The sequence below is a fragment of the Cucurbita maxima genome, unplaced genomic scaffold (assembly GCF_002738345.1).
Source record: "Cucurbita maxima cultivar Rimu unplaced genomic scaffold, Cmax_1.0 Cma_Scf00017, whole genome shotgun sequence".
Taxonomy (NCBI): domain Eukaryota; kingdom Viridiplantae; phylum Streptophyta; class Magnoliopsida; order Cucurbitales; family Cucurbitaceae; genus Cucurbita; species Cucurbita maxima.
Genome location: NW_019272033.1, coordinates 1,355,746 through 1,375,600, shown reverse-complemented (window position 1 = coordinate 1,375,600; position 19,855 = coordinate 1,355,746). Strand labels below are relative to the sequence as shown.

At 36.6% G+C, this 19,855-nt stretch overlaps 3 protein-coding genes across 3 annotated transcripts; all 3 read right to left on the bottom strand.

The window, feature by feature from the left end:
* Positions 1–2,602: 2,602 nt before the first annotated feature.
* LOC111492341 (probable indole-3-pyruvate monooxygenase YUCCA4) lies at positions 2,603–4,379 on the bottom strand. Its single transcript, XM_023141651.1, has 4 exons — positions 3,584–4,379; positions 3,253–3,501; positions 3,059–3,181; positions 2,603–2,926 (listed from the first exon to the last, which is right to left on the bottom strand). The coding sequence occupies exons 1-4, from the start codon at positions 4,226–4,228 to the stop codon at positions 2,708–2,710; spliced, it is 1,236 nt and encodes a 411-aa protein (XP_022997419.1). The 5' UTR covers positions 4,229–4,379; the 3' UTR covers positions 2,603–2,707.
* A 4,956-nt stretch (positions 4,380–9,335) lies between these two features.
* LOC111492380 lies at positions 9,336–10,107 on the bottom strand. The gene is made up of 2 exons (XM_023141706.1): positions 9,817–10,107; positions 9,336–9,699 (listed from the first exon to the last, which is right to left on the bottom strand). Exons 1-2 carry the CDS (start codon positions 9,912–9,914, stop codon positions 9,390–9,392), a joined length of 408 nt encoding a protein of 135 aa, XP_022997474.1. The 5' UTR covers positions 9,915–10,107; the 3' UTR covers positions 9,336–9,389.
* A 1,546-nt stretch (positions 10,108–11,653) lies between these two features.
* LOC111492313 (pleiotropic drug resistance protein 1-like) lies at positions 11,654–19,196 on the bottom strand. Its single transcript, XM_023141609.1, has 24 exons — positions 18,671–19,196; positions 18,130–18,250; positions 17,959–18,047; positions 17,802–17,886; positions 17,554–17,713; positions 17,393–17,469; positions 17,254–17,307; positions 17,059–17,149; positions 16,660–16,961; positions 16,286–16,567; positions 15,804–16,120; positions 15,562–15,722; positions 15,358–15,461; positions 15,103–15,259; positions 14,923–15,027; positions 14,684–14,844; positions 14,206–14,538; positions 13,816–14,106; positions 13,640–13,723; positions 13,425–13,558; positions 13,052–13,279; positions 12,766–12,937; positions 12,007–12,261; positions 11,654–11,912 (listed from the first exon to the last, which is right to left on the bottom strand). The coding sequence occupies exons 1-24, from the start codon at positions 18,919–18,921 to the stop codon at positions 11,655–11,657; spliced, it is 4,272 nt and encodes a 1,423-aa protein (XP_022997377.1). The 5' UTR covers positions 18,922–19,196; the 3' UTR covers position 11,654.
* Positions 19,197–19,855: the final 659 nt, after the last annotated feature.

The window sequence follows — 19,855 nt, the reverse complement described above, 5'->3', positions numbered from 1 at the left end:
AAAAAAAAAAAAAAAAAAAAAAAAAAAAAAAAAAAAAAAAAAAAAAAAAAAAAAAAAAAAAAAAAACAATAAAATATGAGCATGCATTATTCCTTTATTTTTCACGCTCAATTATCCATTTGCCACGTGCTCTATTCTTATTAGATAATTATTTTACCCTAAACTTAGTAGAGATATACCTCAGTTAGGTTTAGGGTTGGGTTCCGAAAATCTTTTAACCAGCCCGAAATTTCGAATTAGTTGAGTTTGTGAACCAAACAACTCGAATAGAGTTCACAACTCAATCTTCTAGGTCTGTTGAGTTGTCCGATTATTTTTTTAAATCATATTTATCTACGATACATGTTACATTAATAACTAAAATATTGAAAAAGTTCAAAGATCAAACATTCACAACTTACGGTGAATCATTAACCTTGGTTACCAATGTTAAATATTCTTGATTATGATAATAATGTCAAAATTAAGATAGGGTGGAGTTGGATTTGAACTCTATTTTCGAGTTTGTTGGGTTGACCCAACTAAAAATATTTAACACGAATCGACCCAATTTTTTCAATTTTCTAAAAGTTTTCCTCATTCCAACTTTTACGGTTTGGGTTGGATAGTCCAAACTAGTCAGATTTACGGATCATATGAACCTCCCTAAAAACAAGAGGTGTCTATAAGTTGAATTTGGTTAGATCAAGACATTTTTTAAACCCAATCTAATTGTTACCGTTTGAATTTTAGGTATAATATATAAAATTGAAAGTTTAGAACTAATACAACGTAACAAATTTAAAATTTTCGATAGATTTAAAATTTTAAAATCGGAACATTATGAACGGTTGAGATGGTTAATGTTTCCTAACTCATAATTGATGAATTCATTGGCTATTGAATACGACATGAATTGCATTTATTTATCTACAAAATTGGTATAACATAAACGAGCATAAATTAAAAAAAATAAATATTCATAATTAAGTTATAGCTCAAATTGAACTAGTTAAGCATGATTTTTAACAGATTATTTAAATTAATGAAAATCATTTTTATATAATTTTTTTTTTCCGCAAAAAGAGAAACTTACAAACTCATTTATTGAATTTTGATGAATGGGTTGGATAAAATTTAAAGTATTGGGCCGGCCCATTAAAATTGGACTAAAATGGTGTGGGCCCATTAAAATGGTTCCGTAATGACTCGGCCCATTCTATTGTACCCCAAAGATTTATTTATTAGCTAATAATGTTTTGAACCGTGCAACTATTATAGTATAGTAGAGATTTTTAGCTTCAAAGTTGAGATAGTCGTGTGCTCGAAGTCTATCTAGGTCAACCAGTTGAAACTATAGCTAGTATAAAAATTTTATTACACGATGTTTCAAGATAATTAACAAGATACAAAATGAATGAACGAAGATGCTCGATACAAATTGACGTTACATTGTTGATCGAATAATAATAATAATAATAATATCAACAATAATAATAATTTGTTAAAAATTAAAATAATAATAATTTTAAAAGAGTAAAATTGAGAGGTGGTATATTAATTTGCATGGGGGATGGCATGCATGCAGGGGAGCTCCAGTGATTGATGAGTACAAATGCATGCCATGTCATGCCAACTTATACATATATATATATATATATAATATATATGGTATTATTGCGCTCCCCGATGCCACTCTCTCTTGTGGCGCGTGAGTTACACTCGCCTAATTGAAACACCAGCGCGTAGGAACCACTCGCGAAAGGGAGAGATGGGAACAGATGAGATGGAATTGTAAGAAGAAGACTGAAATAATAATAATAATAATAAAAGCTGTCTAGGTCTATCTGCCAAGAAATAATATTTGTATTTATTTTAAAATAAAATAAAAATAAAAAATAAAAGGGAAGGGGAAGGGGAAGGGTGACGTAAGCATGGAAGGCTGTGATAGGGATGGGGTGGTTTTGGGATAGTGTGTTCGTTTCAACTCGCGTATTGGAGCTGAGCTTAGCTCATAGGTTGTCTTATGGCGGTAGAGAGCCACAGAGATTAACTCATAACTCCATTACTCTTTCCTTTTTATTTCAACCCTCCAAAATTCTTAAGATGGAAAATGGTGCGTCGGTCATTTAAACACAGACTAAAACTTGATTAAAGAGAGGAATGAGTATTAACATGAATGATGGACCTTGAAAGAAGTGGATTGTGAGATCGCACATCGATTAGAGATAAGAACTAAGCCTTTTTTATAAGGGTGTGAAAATTTCTCTCTAAAAGACGCGTTTTAGAGGTTTCGAAAGAAAAAACTTAAAAATGATGATATCGTAATAACAGTGGGTTTGGGCTGAAATCTAAGAAAGAAAGTCCAAAGAAGATGATATCTACTAACGGTGCGCATGAACTATTACACCATCACATCCATAGAGTAGGAAATAATTAATTATTATTATTTTTATCCTCAGTCAAAATTTACTATTTTAATCCATTTTCCATTACACCAGGTGCTCAAAATAGGATATTTACATAAAGAACTAAAATTTGAGGACGTATTTGAAAATAGTTACATTCTATTTGACAATTTCCCCCTTTTTTTTTTTTTTTTTTTTACAAAGCTTGCTCAAGATTCATTGATAACAAGGCATTAAACGCCCCGTTCAAAATTGATGTATTTACAAATCAACCCCAAAATGGTCTCATTCCAAAATTACTTCATTTTCGTTCAAATTCTTTAACGAAATATTACGTACGAAGATTTATTCTTGTCATCCTCATTCCACCCCGCCTGCCATTGCTCGGCAATGTCGTCGGCAATTTTCATGGCATCCGACGTGGTTCCGAGCAGCCCTCTCTTAGTAAACCCGACCGTGTATAACCCCCTCTCGCCTTTCCACCCGTTCGGAAACGGGGTTTTCGGCATCCCGTCTTTCGTGAAAAAATCACATCCATGCTGCAAATCATAATCCTTAGACATATCCATTAAACTAAACCCTAAACTCTAAATCTATTACTCGAAAGCATCCGTTGTCCAAACCGAAACAATACGAACTTTATGAGTAATAAATTATATTATATCGGATACCTTGAGCCAACTTGGCACATTGCTTCGGTACCCGGTCGCTAAGATTATCGAATCAAACTCCTTCTCTTGTCCATCCATGAACTTCGCTCCATTTCTTGTTATTTCCTTAATCCCTTCCATTATCTTCATCCAAAAATAAATGATTATATCACAAAGTTTTTAATTAATTAACCAACTAATTGATATAAATTTACCTTGATCTTCCCTGATCTTATATACGACAAGGCTCCGACGTCGAGAACCGGGGTCTTTCCCGTAGCATTTTTGAGCTCGATCGGACCGGTTTTCGGTCGTCGGAGACCCAATTGATTGGTATTGCCTAATGTCAAATTGGCGGCTAAAAGAAGAATCTTATCCACCAATTTTAGAGGTAGCCATTTCATAAACTCCATCGCTATTCCAAATGTCGAGAATCCGAACATTTCTTGCGGTAATACATGAACCTTGACAACGATAAGAATATAAATAAATGATAATTTACCCTAGGTTAAAACTAAATTTACCGTGATCGAAGAAAATACTTACCGTGTTTCTAACAACCATATGGGGGATGGCATTTTGTCTGCAGAGATCCAAACTAACTTCCATACCGGAATTCCCACAACCAACGACCAAAACCCTCTGGTTTTTAAATTCCGAACCGGACTTATACATACTAGTATGAACCACGGTTCGAGTAAACCGCTCAATCCCCAGAATCTCAGGAATAACCGGCTCTGCATTTTCTCCGGTTGCGACGATGAGCCAGCGCGAAATGTACAGGGTATCTTGAGTGGAGACTCTCCAAAACCGGGAAACAGAGTCGAATTCAGCGGCGAGAACGGTCTGATTGAACCGGGGTTGAATGGAGAAATGGGAAGCGTAGGACTCCATGTATGAAATGAACTGATCTTTGGAAGGGTATTTTGGGAAGTTTTGAGGGAAACCCATGAGAGGAAGCTCGCAAAAATGCTTGGGGAGATGGAGTTTAAGTCGATCGTAGGTGCGGTAGTGCCAAAGGGAAGCAATGCAATCGGATTTCTCGAGAATGAGCGAAGGGATTCGATTGTGGGAAAGGGAAGCGGCGGCGGCTAATCCTGATGGGCCGGCGCCGACAATTATGGGGCCATGGATCCATAGGCATTTGGGTTCTTGTGGTTGATCGTGTTCTTGGTGTTTGCAAGAACCCATCAAGGTGGCTCTGTTTTGGTCTTTGGTGGTTTTACTCTGTTTTTCTGGGCGAGATTTGAAGGAGTGTGGAGTATAAATGGATGAAGAGAGAGAGAGAGAGAGAGAGAGAGATAGAAGGGTTTTAATGGAGGCGTGAAGGTGAAGGAAAGGGATTTGGTTCAGTTTTCCTCGAGGCTCTTTCTACTTAGCGTCTCTGCCGCAGGGCTTTTCTGGGGTGTTGGTGAATTAATTACACTCTCTTTTCGGGACGGAGAATGTAATCTACGACTCTAACCCTATTTACTTTACGGAGACAAATCTATCCCCACCTTCCTTTTTTACAAGTTAAAAGAACGACTTTAAATGTGCTGGTTCTTAGATAAAACCTGAGATTTTCTTTATTTAGATTTACACGTTTTCATTAGTTGATTGAATACATTCGTTTGATTCTTTGACAAATCGTCAAATGTATTGCCAAAGTTTTAGATGACAATTTTGTATCGTTTGACCCTTTGACAAACACGTCAAATATATTATCAAAATTTTAGATGACAATTTTGTATCGTTTGACCCTTTGACAAACACGTCAAATGTATTATCAAAGTTTTAGATGACATTGTAGGAAATGACACATATTTTGAGGATAATTGAGATAAGCAAAAGTCTTCGACAATTATCTCTGTTATTTTTAGCATCTTTATTTTCTTCCAACAACTTTCATTCAAACGATTTCCTCTCACCGAAAAGGATTTCAGTTGCCGATTATTCTTATCGATTGTCGAAAAACAACAAGTTGAAGCCATTGGTGGTATATCATTTCGGAAGAGCCAATCTTATCAACAGACAAGTTGAATAGCTCAAGGGGTTAGAGCGTCGCAACACATAGGTCTCAGGTTCGAGTAGGAGAAAATGCAAAGCGTGAAAACACACATATTGTGGGGTCCATCCCGAGGTGGGCTCACTCACTCCTCCAATGCATAACGAGTGAGCCTTGTTGATGCCTGTCAACCTACAGGCGCAAGGGTTATGGCACACTCTCGAGCTATAGAGGAAGGAGACGGCTGGTAAGTTCCATCTCGTGGGCGCATGCGCCTCGAGAAAGAGGTGGATCAAAACCAGTGCTCGTACTCTTGGGAAGAGAGGTTCGATAAGTTCCATCTCGCGGTCGAAGCAAAAGTCAATTATCTCTATGTTATTTTTGTCTTATTTTCTTCCAACAACTTCAGGTCAAACGATTATCCTTGCCGATTGTCGAAAAACAACACTCATATGAGCTATCTTTATTTTAAAGAATCCCGACTCGTATGAGCTATCCTTGCCAATTTCCATAGCCGCCTTGATTTCTAAGCTCTCTTCTTCTTTTTTAAACAACCAATTCTCAATCCTAAGTTTTGACAAATTATACATCACACATGTAAAATAATAATGCACAAAGTCAACGACAGAGCCAAAAAATAAAGCATAGTCACAGTTACCTACTCATTAGCTTAAATTACATATATATGCATATATATAGCCTCCCGTTTATCATAAATTGTATAGATAGAACGTACAATTTTGTCATCCTTTTAAGAGAACTATTCATCTCACATCATAACGACTCTCGAAGGAATTTGAATTATGAACAAAGATACTATTATCCTAGGTTGAGCTATCATCTCCATAATTAAGAACCTCAAAATGATAAGTAATTAATCTAAGAAGAAATTTTAGAATGGATCATGGTGATAATTAAGATCAAAAGTAAAGAAAACTCGGGATTTGAATTACTTTACAAGATAGTTTGATCAAGACTATTCGAATGACTCTAGCATGCAAATCTAAACACAAGAAATATAAAATAACAAGTTTATGACTTACGAAACATGTTTGCGTTTTTATTTTTTCTACACTAATTTTCCAACCTCGAGAAGTCCCCTATTTTCGAATCCTTAGGGATTTGGATTTGTACCATTTAAGTGATGCAAAAATCAAAGTTTTATACGAAACCCAATTTCCATAAAAACACAAACTTTTTAACACAAAAATTTGACCTCAGTTGAAATTTTTGAGGTGGATTGTGAGATCTCACGTTGATTGGAGGAAGGAACGAAGCATTTCAGTGAAAATTTTTCTCTAATAAACACTATTTATAATCTTAAAGAAAAAAACTTAAAGAAGACAATATCTACGATTGGTGAGTTGTTACAATTAGATTGGATAATTTCGGTGGAAAATGAAGAGTTCGTGTAGCGTTTATAAACTTATTACAAGAATAACATTTGGACCTACTTTTTAATTTTCCCCCTTTCTTTTTTTAATCTTCCAAAAAAACAATAAATAAAATAAATAAATCTAATAAAAATAATATTAAAAACAATTTTGTAATGAAAAGAATTAGCGAGGGTAAACGGTGGAGGTTTGACGGCTCGTGACAAAAGTCAACCATCACAGTTGCCCAATCAGACAACCACGTGACGGTAGGGTGGGTCCACTGAGCCACTTCCAGCCAACAAAATCTCTGTATGTGGTCCCCACCTGCTCGTAATGACGAAAACCACCCTGACATCCCCCCTCCCCCCGCTTTTTGAATTAACACGTTTACAACTAAGCGAAGCGACCCTCAGTTTTTTATGTAAGAGGATTAGTGCAATTCGATTTGATAGGGAAGGGTATAATCGTCATTAAGTCCTCCGCCACACGTGTCACCCGCTTAACTCCAGGTTCCTTTTTGTGGAAATATTTTGACTGCAGTTCAAGTGGATCCTTATCCTTGAATCCAGGCCGTCCACTGTTCCATCAATCCCGCATACTTGAATGTCAATCGAACGGTCAGGGTTCCATCACTAGAACTTTTGAATATTTAAATAATACAAATAAATAATATTTGGGCCCAATAAAGCCCAAATGAGAGGCCCAGAAGATGGAATTTTAACTATATCGGTCAAAAAGAGAATAAAAAAGAGGGGAATTTTATTTATCTTTTTAATTTTTAATTTTTAAAATTTTAAAATTTGAAAGGATTCCTAACCAATGGAAATGTCATCCCATCTATCACCTTTGTGGTGGAAGATTTTATTTGGTTTCCTCAAAATGGGAATATAAATAGAAAAAAAGACCTCCGCAAACTTGGAAAAGGATTTATAAATATTTCACTTCAATCATTTGCATTTGTGTGATGCAAAAACGATCCCGTCCCATTATTTGATAGATCGAATAATTTTTTTTCCTCTCGACAGGGAAGACCGAAAGTTATCGAATCATCATCATGATATAGAAAGAATATATTTTTTTAAAACTTGTCGATCATCCTCAACCTAAGAAACAAGTCAACTGATAATAATATATGTTATCCGATAAGAAGTCTGAGTTTCAAATCTCGTCATCTCACTCGGTTGAACATTGTTTTAGTCATAATTTTTTTTTCTTAAAGAAAACGACTCACTTGAATTCATGCAACCAATCAACCATCTCTCGTGTTCCACTCGTTCTCAGCCGTTCAAAAAGAAAGAAACTTTAAGCTTTCAACTAAAGCAAGCTTAGTAATACTAAAATGAGCATGAACGTTAAGTTGACGCATTGCTAGTACGTCTAACGTTTGGTTGGATGAAATTATTGTATTGTACAATTAACATGTATTTGTGGCTGTTTATTACGTGTTATATGATAATTATATAACCGTGTATGTGTATATTTGATGCATCATTCTTCTATGCATGTAAATTGTATGACTATGTGTATGACTCTCAAGATACCATGAACTGAAATATGTTAGAAATGTTATGATTAGGTATACTAGCTTCGTAGATAATGTATGTCATGATAACATGGTAATATTGTATTCTTGCGTGAATTACTTCTCCTCCTATATTTATACTAATGCGTACTTATGGTTCAATTGTGTGAGAGTGTAAGCCTACGTGCAGGCTTTGGGTTCACGAAAATCGGGCATTCGTCTAGTGGGCCTATGTCCATGTATAGGGAAGTACCATGCATTTAACCCACCAGAATGAAATTCGAACCTAAAGCTAATAGACATAGCTTTAGGTAGCATAAAAGACAAAACCATAATTGAACATATTTGCATTTATTGACCTCAATATTAAAATCACGCTTGAGATATTATTAAATACTCATCCTATTATTATTAAATATTTTTCAGGCAAGAGTCCCGGGTATAAATGACAACCTATAAAATAAAGTGGTGAATATTATTAAATATTTATTTTCCCCTTTAGAAAAAAGAAACGTGTTTAAAATATTTACCAGCGTCTTCTCCTCTAAATAAAGATTGGAAACTAATTTCGCAAATGTTTTATTTACCATTTCTTATCAATCTCTTCACGAAAAGATTGGAAACTAATTTCGCTATAGATAGTGACTCGGGAAAGAGTTATCCAACCACACCGTTCATGGAAGACCATCGGAAAAATAAGTGGTTCATAGGGATAATTTTTGATAGGGGACATTTTTTTTCTCTCTTTTTTATTTATATTGTCAATAATTATTTATGCAATTATTATCTAATCATAGTAGTGATTTGAATGATTAGAGCATTTCAACGGCCGGCCCATTACTGATCTAAATATATGGGCCTTTAGCCCAATACGGCCCAATTATGATTGGTTCAATTCAAAAGCTGGTTGAGGGCCCATTTCAAACTAGATAAAACCAGTAACATGGGCTTAGCCCATATATACACTTTGTTCTTTCCTGGCCCAACTTATTTGTATATTTTGGGCCTCTTCAATGTTAAATTGACATTTTTGACATTTTCTTTTATACGTCTTTATTAATTTAATATGCAATTTAAACCTTCTAAATAAGTGATTACCATAATTTCAACTAATCGTCTCGTATTGGGGTAATAAAAGATTTGTCCCATAGCTAATTTTTGTGTTTTGTATTTTTATAACGGGATGGTCAATTATTTAAGATAAAATGATAAAAATAAATATTTTTAGAAGCATGCGACTAAAATTAAAGGTGTTGAATCTTTAGAAAATAAAACATTTGAGTCAGTTGCTGGTTGACATTTTTTTGTTGAGTCAACCGGACCAACTAAAAAATAGGGTCATAATCTAAATATATTTATAAGATTATTAGAAAAATTAAGAATATTAAATTACATTGAAATGGTAATATTGTAATATTGTAAAATGGTATTGAAGAATTGGTAAATTGATATTTAGGGATTTGGAAATTACATAGAGAAGCAGCGAGTAGAGAGGGAAGATGTATGTATGGTTCGGAGTTGAGGCGCTGTGCGAGGAAGGGCGGCGGGCTCCCATCTCCGGCGGGCGGCTGGCCTTGGAAGATTCTCCGGCACGATGGTTTCGAGGGAATTGAGCCGCCACTGAGGGCACATTCTTTCTTCGCTCCATTTTCTGGAATCAACAAAATTGACATCTCCCATTTCTACGCCACCACTTTCTCCGACCATTTGCAGAGCCATTGCCACTCCGACCACCCCCAAAACGCACCGCTTTTGCCACCGTTCTCCATTTCCATTCCTGCCCAATTCCACACAGATGTTTAAATTTAATCCCTGGGTTTTGTAAATTCGAAGGCAGATCGATTTCTTCAATTACAGAACCAAAATGAATGATCGGAGTGTGGTAAGTAATTACCGTGGAAGGAGTTGATTGGTGGTGGGTGTGGTGGACTTTGGGAGCAGCCGCGGCGGCGGATTGAGGTTGTTCAGGCAACAGGTGGTGGACATAGCCATTTTTTTTTTGATGAATTTGTCTGTTGGAGTGTTTATGGAACTGTGGAATTTGGGAGAGAAGGAGATGGGAAATGAAGAAGTTAAAAAGAAGGAGAAGGATGAGGAGGTGGCGTGGGAGCTTGTTGGTCAGCTCACGGTAGTTGAGAAATGAGAACGACGGCAAGGGAAGTCCAGCAAGTTTGGAACAGCCACCGTGTGTCACGGTTAATTAAAATTATAAAATGCTATTTCCATAAAATTTTGTCAAACAACAACAATAATATTAAATAATGATTATCCCATATTTATTTACTCTAATAAATTTAATAATATTTCATAACTAAAGAGTTGGATGTTTAGGATTATTGAGAGGAGTAGTCCACATTAGCTAATTAACAAGAATATCATGAGTTGATAAGAAATGAACGCCGTCTCTATTTGTATGTGATTTTTTTTTTGAGAAACTAAAAGTGAAGTCATGAGAGCTTATACTTAAAGTGAAAAATATCATATCATTGTAGAAGTTCATGATTCCTTGTATGGTATCAGAGTCACGCTCTTAATTTAATTATGTCAATAGAATCCTCAAATGTCGAATAAATAAGTTGTGAGTCTTGAAAGTGTAGTAAAAAATGATTCAAGTGGTATTGATATGAGGTCTATTGGAGAAACCATCTATGGGCAAAGTCATGAGAGTTTATGCTTAAGTAAACAATATCATATCATTGTGAAAGTTCGTGATTCATAACAGATAAGAACATAGATGGTAATTTTAAGTAAGAGAGATCTTATTTATTTATTTATTATTTTTGGTGAGAATGTAAAACTAATATTGATATTGAATAATTTTGGCATGTGGTGGAGGTGGGGGAGGGTTGCTTGCCGTCTTGGAAGACTTATGCAGACGCGTGCAGGGAAGGCTTTTAGTTTAGAGTACGACACAACGGTCATGGTCTCCCTTCGCTTCATTCCGCCCAACGCCCAAAAGATATTTATCCATATCCATATATCTCTCATGAACTTTTTCTTCGGAAATTATATATATATATATATAGTTATGCAACATAGCTTAATAGATAAAACATTAATTATCATCTTGAAATTCTAACATTAATGTTAAACCATTAACGACTTCGGAAAAACAACTAGTTTAACGTATTCCTGACACTTTAAGGTCATCTCCATTTTAGCAAAGCTAAAACTCCTCACCACTAAAGTCAATGAAACTACTATAACGTTGCCACCTTCAACGACATAGGCACTTGGATCTTCTTCACACTTGTCGTCATTAGTAACGACATCAAAGACAATAGAGAACAAAAAAAACATTTATTTATGTGTGTGTCTTATTTTCAATAGTTATTATAGAGTAACACATGATTTTAGATGTGTGAGAAACCTTTCTAATAGTGATTGAAACAAATACATGCATTCAAGTTTGAAGTTTAAATTGAAAGTTAAAAGTTAAAATTAATACAATCTATCCAGTTTAAGGTAGACGATAATTTTTTGAAGTTACGAGCGCAATTGATGATCAACCATGAAAATACAGAAAGTGTACCTGATGTATTGTGATTCTCATTTGATTTATAATGAAGATGTGTACATAATGCAATGACCTTTCTCTTAATGATCTAAATACATCTCTATTCTCTGTTTCCCTTTTGAAAATGAACACTAGACCTTCATGTAATTGTGTGGTGCTGCTATATTTTGCGACAAAACTATGTCGTTTAGTTTTTCTTTTTTTTCTTTTTTTGGTTATCTTTTTTGGAAATTAAATGCCTTAATTGAGAAGGCAAAGATGAATCCAAAGAGCAGGGGCATCCCAATATGCACCACTGCAACAACACCCAGAAATTCCTGTCTGTACCCAAAATAATTCCTTATAAATTCTTCAACAGTTTCACCTGATTGAAGGGTGTCCTTAATATCTCCGAACTGGGAAGCAACCAATCCATATAAGGTCCAAGAGACTGGGCATGCCCAGTAGTACCATCTCCACCATATGGGAATCCTCTGCCATCAATTTAGTCCATATAAGAAGAAGCTTCAAACTTGTATCAAGAGCCAAAAGAAAAGGAAATGGTATTGAGTAATCTGTGTAACTTACTGTTCGAGGAATGAGGAACCCCGAGAAAACGTTCCATATTGTATAGAATGAAGCGGAAACTATGCTGGAGATCTGGTCGTTGGGTGTAATAGCAACAGCCAACATTCCGTAGAAGGTGAAGTACAATAAGGTGAAGTACATGAAGAATAGATACCAGAAGAACTTGGTTGCTGTCCACTCGAAACCGATCATGGCGTACACGATGACACTGTAAATGGTTGTCTGAATGAATACATATGGGAGCTCAATCATAATCTGCAAGGCAAGACACATCTTTTTCAGTTTACTTCTTATTCTTAAACGGTAACAATTCAAGCAGCCTACCGTTAGCCGATAGTTTTTTTCTTCGGGCTTTCCCTTCCCTTCCAGACTGTCCCTCAAGGTTTTAAAACGCGTTCACTAGGGAGAGATTTCCACACTCTTATAAGAAATGTTTCGTTCTCCTTTCCAACCGATGTGGGATCTCACAATCCACCCTCCTTGGGGCCAGCGTCCTCGCTGGCACACCGCCTGGTGTTTGGCTCTGATACCATTTGTAACAACCCAAGCTCATCGCTAGCAGATATTTTTCTCTTTAGACTTTCCGTTCCGGACTGCCCCTCAAGATTTTAAAACGCGTTCACCCTTATAAAAAATGCTTCGTTCTCCTTTCTAACCGATGTGAGATCTCACATAAACCCAAAATGTTGTAGTTCATGTTTTGCGAAAAGAGGTACAAGTTTAAGTCGTAGCAGTAGTAGTAAGAAATATTAATGTAACCTGTCCGAATGCATATGGCAATGCTGAGTACATTCCTGCGGCTCTTTCTCTATAAAAGACTGTTCTTTCAATGGCCACAACTGGTTGCACGGAAGAGGAATTTTGTGTCCCGATGAAGAGAACAGCGACGTACATGGATCCAATTGCATTGAAAAGATCCTGTCGTGTTTTTCTGCATTGCCAAGGGATGAAAGTGAAGCCAATTAGAGATATAAGAGATTATGAGGAAAGTAAAACAGTCCAAACTCTTTGCTGCCCCTAAAACTCCCTGTTTTCCCCTCATTACCTTCTTGAGCCGAGATCCCAAAATATTGTCCCAAATAGAATGGCAACAAAAGTTGCAAATAAAAGTCTCACGATGGTATATGGTGGGTTACGCCAGTAGGAGAGGTGCTGTTTCCATAGACATGCCATGCACTGGTTAAGGAAAGATTGAGAGTATTGAGTAGGAAACAACAAGTCCTTCGAACCTGGTGGAGGAATGCTTAGTTCCTTGATCAAGGCTTTGTTTCTCCTGTGTAATGGAAGGGAGATATGATATAGATGGACATCAAATAAATTGCAGGACAATCTTTTGGCAAAGAAATCTTCCTTTCTACCCTTTGGGACAATGGTGGAAACTTTTAGTTATGATTAAGAAGAACATAATTAGATTGTACCTATACAGTTCTGAATTCCTATAGATGTCGGTGAAGTTAACTCCAAGAGCAGCTTCTTGTGCTGGTGAAGTGATCTCTAACATCCAAGTTGCAGGATTGTACCCATCCTTGATCTTTGGAACTCCTTCAACTCCCTTGATGCAGAAACATCACACTTTTTAGAGATTCTGGAAAACATGAAATTAATTTCAACCGCAAAAATGCATTTTCCTCACCTCAAAGTAATCAATTAAGTGGGAAGAGTGGCGACCAATCGGACCGACAAATATTGCTTCTCCTCCTCTTTGCAAGAGGAATAGCTATAATGAAGCATTAAAGGTTTTTTCAATTCCAGTATAGAATAAAGAAGAATAAAAATAGTCAACAACTTCTGAAATGAAAGAGTGTTCACCTCATCAAAAGCATCAAATATATCAATACTTGGTTGGTGAATGGTGCAGACTACAGTTCGTCCAGTGTCAACTGTGCTCCTGACAGTTCTCATGACTATTGCTGCTGCTCTGGCATCAAGACCAGAGGTTGGCTCATCCATGAAAATTATGGATGGATTAGCCACGAGTTCAACTGCTATAGTTAGCCTCTTCCGCTGTTCAGTTGTAAGTCCATTGACTCCGGGCAATCCAACTAGAGCATCTCTCAATGGGGTTAACTCCATGAGTTCCATGACTTCCATAATAAACATCTGGAATGGAAAATCATTCGGTTAATAATCTGAAAATAAAAGATAAATCCTTGCAAATTAAATTTTCTTTTAAAAGAAAAGAGAAATAAAGATTGATACATTTTTGGTGCCCGAATCAACATCAGGAGATAATCTGAGCCATGCGGAATACACCAATGATTCATAGACTGTAACGTGGGGAGAATGGATATCAGTTTGCTCACAATATCCTGAAATACGGGCAAATGTTTCTTGCCTCTTTGGAAACCCAGATATAGTGATGGTTCCTTCTGTACATCCACCAGTTTTCCTTCCAGCTAACACATCCATTAGAGTCGTTTTACCGGCACCACTAACGCCCATTAAAGCTGTTAAAACTCCTGGCCTGAAAGCACCACTGACGCCCTTTAGCAATTCCAGTTTGTCCTCAACGACACCTTGTGCTTTCATTTCCTAAAAGAAAGTCAATTTCGAAATTAGGAACACAAACTAACGTCAACAACTTTGACATGGTTCCCACTTGAGAAAAGATTGTTCTGTTACTGTAATGATCATTTGATATACAAATTTTGCATTATGGTTCACTGAAATTCAATACCTGTGGCATGTCTACAGCATATCTGATTTCGTCAAAAGTGATAGAATGGGGTTCATAAGGAAGAACCATCCCTCGGTTGTTATTATGGTTAAATTCACTGTTGCTTCCAACTCTTGTAGACAATGTCCTGGATGATATATTTTGACTCTCCTTCTCTCTTTCTGCATTATAAAGATATTCATTATGCTATTGTTATAAATAAAGCTAGGCAATATATTGATCTCAATTTGATGACCCACCAAAGAAGATGTTGGTCTTTGTTGGGGGTTCGAATTCTCCAGTTTTGTTAGCATTTTTCTCAGCCAAGGTATCTTCAGATAGTACTGCTTGCGGCTTACCAAATGCTGCAGGAAATAATGCAAAGTATTAGTAATGTGTACAAATTATAATGTCAAAATCGTACATGGTGAATGACTTACGATCTAGGTAATGTAAGGCCAAGATGAAGAGAAAATTGAAAAGCAAAACGTATCCAATTGTAGCTCCTACTCCTATCCAATACCAATAAGCTTCAGGGAAAATCCCTCGAGACTTCAAGATTGTAACACCTAATGGTTCTGAGGAATTGGGAAGCACCTGCAGCACACAGATCTCAACATATTTATCAGTTTTTGCTGATGGAATCTCTTTACATTCTTCTAACTATGAATCAAAAAGATAACTTTAGTACATACATGCCTCCAGCTATCCCCAAGAAATTCATTTACTGCGATAGCATTCTGTCCATACATCATTGGTGAGACCCAATATCCCCACAGCCACCATGGGTGTACATCCTCTAACAAAGAAAGAATGGATTATCTTTTCCATGCAAATCAGAAATGTAGCTGGTCTCATTATATTACGTAGGCCGTATTGAAATTGAACATGAAAGTTACCTCGAGCCACGATAAATCCACCCAAAACCATAACTACCGGAAGAGCTAATGTCGCACATGTGGTAGCCACAACAACATTTCTTCCAAGTCCTGCTGCTAAGCGAAATAATCCTGATGCCATTTGGTTGATACAGAAAAGTAAAAGGAACTGTTTGAGAAACCTGCAAATGAATGTTTTTTCACGTTTAGTGAACCAGATTAAGACTTGGTTTCAAATTGTAAAATTGGCTACTTTTACTTACCTTTCAATGTTTGGATCAAACCCTATGACATAATAGGTCATGACCACCCAAATGCCAACTTCTAGACAGGTGATTGGGATCTTGAGTATCCATGTTGGCAGAGCATATGTCCAAGAAGGATAGAAGAGAAGGTCTCTTTGCTTATAGAATACAGGAAGTTTCACGACAGTCATAGCAAGTTCAGAGAATCCGTTGAACATGATTACAATAAGAGTAAAGAACAGGGCACCCATATAAATCCCTCCATCTAGTTCAGTGTCTCGATGCAGTTCGGTGCGTAGGAATAAAGTCATTGTTACCAAAGCCATTATAATAAGCTGAAAGAAAAAATAAGTTAGTGAAGTTGGAAATGAGAAGAGCACAAACTATTACAGGTTCAAATGGCTTTACTTTAGCATCCTTCAGCTCTTAACATAGTAAATATCAGGCATTTATCTCAAGTTGTGTATCTGAGCAAAATTTTGGGGCCAAATACCACTTACTTGGAACATTTTGAAAATGTATACAAAAGAATTCCTCTTCATTAGCAGAATTTCTCTGGATATACAGGCTTTCAACACTTCCTTTTTGCTAACACCGTACTTCTTGGTTGTTAAAGTAGCTGGGTGGGATTTGGACCTATCGAACGGAGTGGCAAGCTCATCTCCCAGTTGTCGACCAATATGAAATGACTGAAACGCTTCAGAAAATTCTTTGACTGAAACAAATCTATATGGTTCCTCTCGAAGTGCCCAGTATTGTTCTTGGTCTTTCCTTGAGGTCACCTTGCATGAACAAGAAGAGAACATTCAATATAATAATATAAGGTACAGTGTCTCCTGAAACAAACCAACGTAGGTGCAAAAGAGGGACTTACTTCTTGTAAAAAATCAGCCACCCCTTTTCTCTCTGGACACTTGAAGCCCATATGTGCAAAGAAGCTGAGAACATCTTCTCGTGGGCCTTGATACACAATATGCCCATTTGACAAGAGGATTATATCATCAAAAAGATCAAATGTCTCCGGTGCAGGTTGGAGAAGAGATATGACAGCCGTTCCATTCAGTATATGGATTGATTGCCTGAGAGAATTCACCATCTGGTACGTTGTTGAACTGTCTAAACCGTTTGAAATCTCATCCATGAAGAGTGCCCTAGCTGGTCCAACTAGCATCTCCCCTGTTTTTATTGACAAGAAGTTTGAGAAATAAGGACTTGTCGACAACTTGGATTCTATGAAATGGATAAAATGGAAACGAGTCCTTCTGGATTTTACCTGTTGTAAGACGCTTCCTCTGTCCTCCAGAGATGCCCCTTATCATATCATCCCCCACCATGGTATCAGCACACATCTCAAGCCCCAAAATCTGCCAAATGATATTATCAGAGAGAGGGAGAAAGAGTACATACAATTCTATCTTTTTCTATGATTAGAAGACGGTTCATCACATATTCAAATTTGAGTTCGTACCTTGAGGATATAGTCTGTAATTATGCTAGTTTCTTGCCCTTCTAGTGCTTCTGCCTGCAAGTTTTGAAGCATTGATTACAGAACTTGTAAAAGACCGAAAACTTCTTTTCCATTTTGATGTGCTTCTTTCAATTCAAACCTTCATGTAGATATCAAGATCAGGGTCCGGTTTAATATTTGCAGCTTTTTCTCTCCTCGAAAGTTCTGCCAACATTTCTGAAAAATTTTCAAGTTGGAAGCGAATAGTTAGCATCTTCAGCTAATATATAATCTGTATCTCTTGGCATTTTGGCAACTCACCGTATCGTGATCCGACTCCTTGACATCTTGCTGAAAAAGCCAACGTCTCCCTGACAGTCATCTCCCCAATATGCAGATCATGTTGACTTATGTAAGCTGAAGTCCTTTGCGGTACAAACTCCTCCATTCCATGTCCATTGTATGAAACTTTACCAGAAAACTGGAACCCACAAGAACTCTCAACACTGTGGCATTAAATGTCTCCAAGTATTTTAGTTTATACACAAGTTTTAGGATTTGATTCTTACTTTGAGATCTTTCCCAAGTTTTCCAGCCAAAGCCAATAGTAAAGTGGTTTTTCCAGAACTTGGGGGACCCAAAAGCAACGTCATTCTGCAGAATAAAAACAACAGCATTACAAAATGGCGACTGCTGCATATTTAAACCACGTTCCTGATCGTTTACCTCTTAGGCTTGATAATTCCACTGACATCATGAAGAATTGATAGGGGTTTCTTCCTACTTGGAAGGATGTGAAGATAATTTAGTAAGCCCTACAAAGAACATGAAGCAAGTAGAAAATGAGATCTAGTTCTTAAGACATGATTATATCAATCTGAAAGTTTATTTGATTACCTCAAATATGTTAAGAGAGAAATTGAACATTGTGGGCAATGCTCTTCTTCCCACATAAACTTCTGCTTCGACATTCAGATGCTCAAACCGAACTTCAATTGTTGGGATTTCTAGACCAACTCTGTGTTGTAAGATATTGGAGCATTAAATTTACGAGATTAACTGAAGTTTTTGAGTCTTGAGTGATAATTTGATGAAGTATTATATCATAAATCTTAGTCAAATTCTTAAAACGAAAATACGTGCTTATTTTGAATATTCATACTACAATTTTATTTTTAAAGTATTCAACAGCAATCCATGAACATAAAATCGTTATCAACAGTCGACTTCAAATCGCAGAGTTTCCCAAACAAATCATAAGCGTTATGGAAATACTAAATCATCATACCAGAAAAAGAAAATCGAAGCTAATGAACTGTGATTGATATATCTAGTAACACTATTCAGTTCAAGACAAAAACAATACTGAAGATATTGTTGAATTCATCATCAAGGTTTGGCTGAGCTTGAATGATTTCAGAAATGAGTTCGAACTAACCTTTCAATCCGGTCTCTGAGCTTCAACAGAAACTTCTCATTATCTTCCTCAGCAATCTTGACAAGCCTTTCCAAAACATGCCTCCTCTCCAACAATCCAAGGTTCCGGATATCGATCTCCCTGGCTTCGCCTTGCTCTTCTTTCAGTATTCCTCTCCGAATCCGTAAATACGTCGGAAGCTTCTCGATCGCCGCCCATTTCAGAGCCTCTTCGTCGTCATCTCCACAGGAAGACCTGGAGAAAACTTCCATAGCGAAATTACCTCCAAACAGACCCTTCGAAACAGCTTAAAACGCTTCCAGTACGAACTCTGTAGGTATGATTCGTTAGAGTCAGAGTCCAGAAATCTCAGGGATCCATAGAAGGAAGTCGGACGGCAATGCCGGTGGGGTTCTTCAGCAGGATTGTTGATGAGACATGGAAGACAGAGGAGGCATTATATATAGTTTGAGAAAATTGAAAATGGAAAATAAAATAAAAAAAGAAATAAAGAGTCAGCTCCAATAATGGTGGATGTTGCGTTTATTATGGTCATGTGCTTCTCAATGATATGATTTGATCAGCAACAGAACGAAGAAGAAGAAGAAGGGTGGAAAAAGGGTAACACACAAATGAAGTCAATCCCGTTCCCATCAGATTCTTCCATTATTATTATTATATATTTTTTTTAATATTTTTTAATATATCAAATATGGAATAATATTTTCTTTTTGAGTTAAATAATATTTGGAGCCATAATTTTGAATTTTTGTGTATCGTGTAGTCGTCTCATGTGTAGTGCACATGCTCGATTTGTCCCAAATTGTGACTCATGCCTTGACTCGTCTCCCTACACTCTTTGCTCGATAGCTCTAGCTAGGCTTATACAACTTATTTGACTTGATTCTGATCTATTTGAAGTATCAGGACTCTACTCTACCATTTTGGACAGTACCAGTACCAGTACCAGTGTTTTTTAGGATAATATGATCCTTGTTTGGTCAATTTAAATTATCTTCAAGCCAAAAGTTGATTTAATTGGTACCATGAAATGAATTGCCTCAACACGACGTCATGGGTTTAAGTAGATTGAATTGAATTTTGAGGAACAAATTCAAGCTAGTTATAAGAATAATTAGTAACTACAGACCAACCAACCACGTAAGTGGCTTGTTTGAAAACCATGTGTGTATTTTGTATTTATGT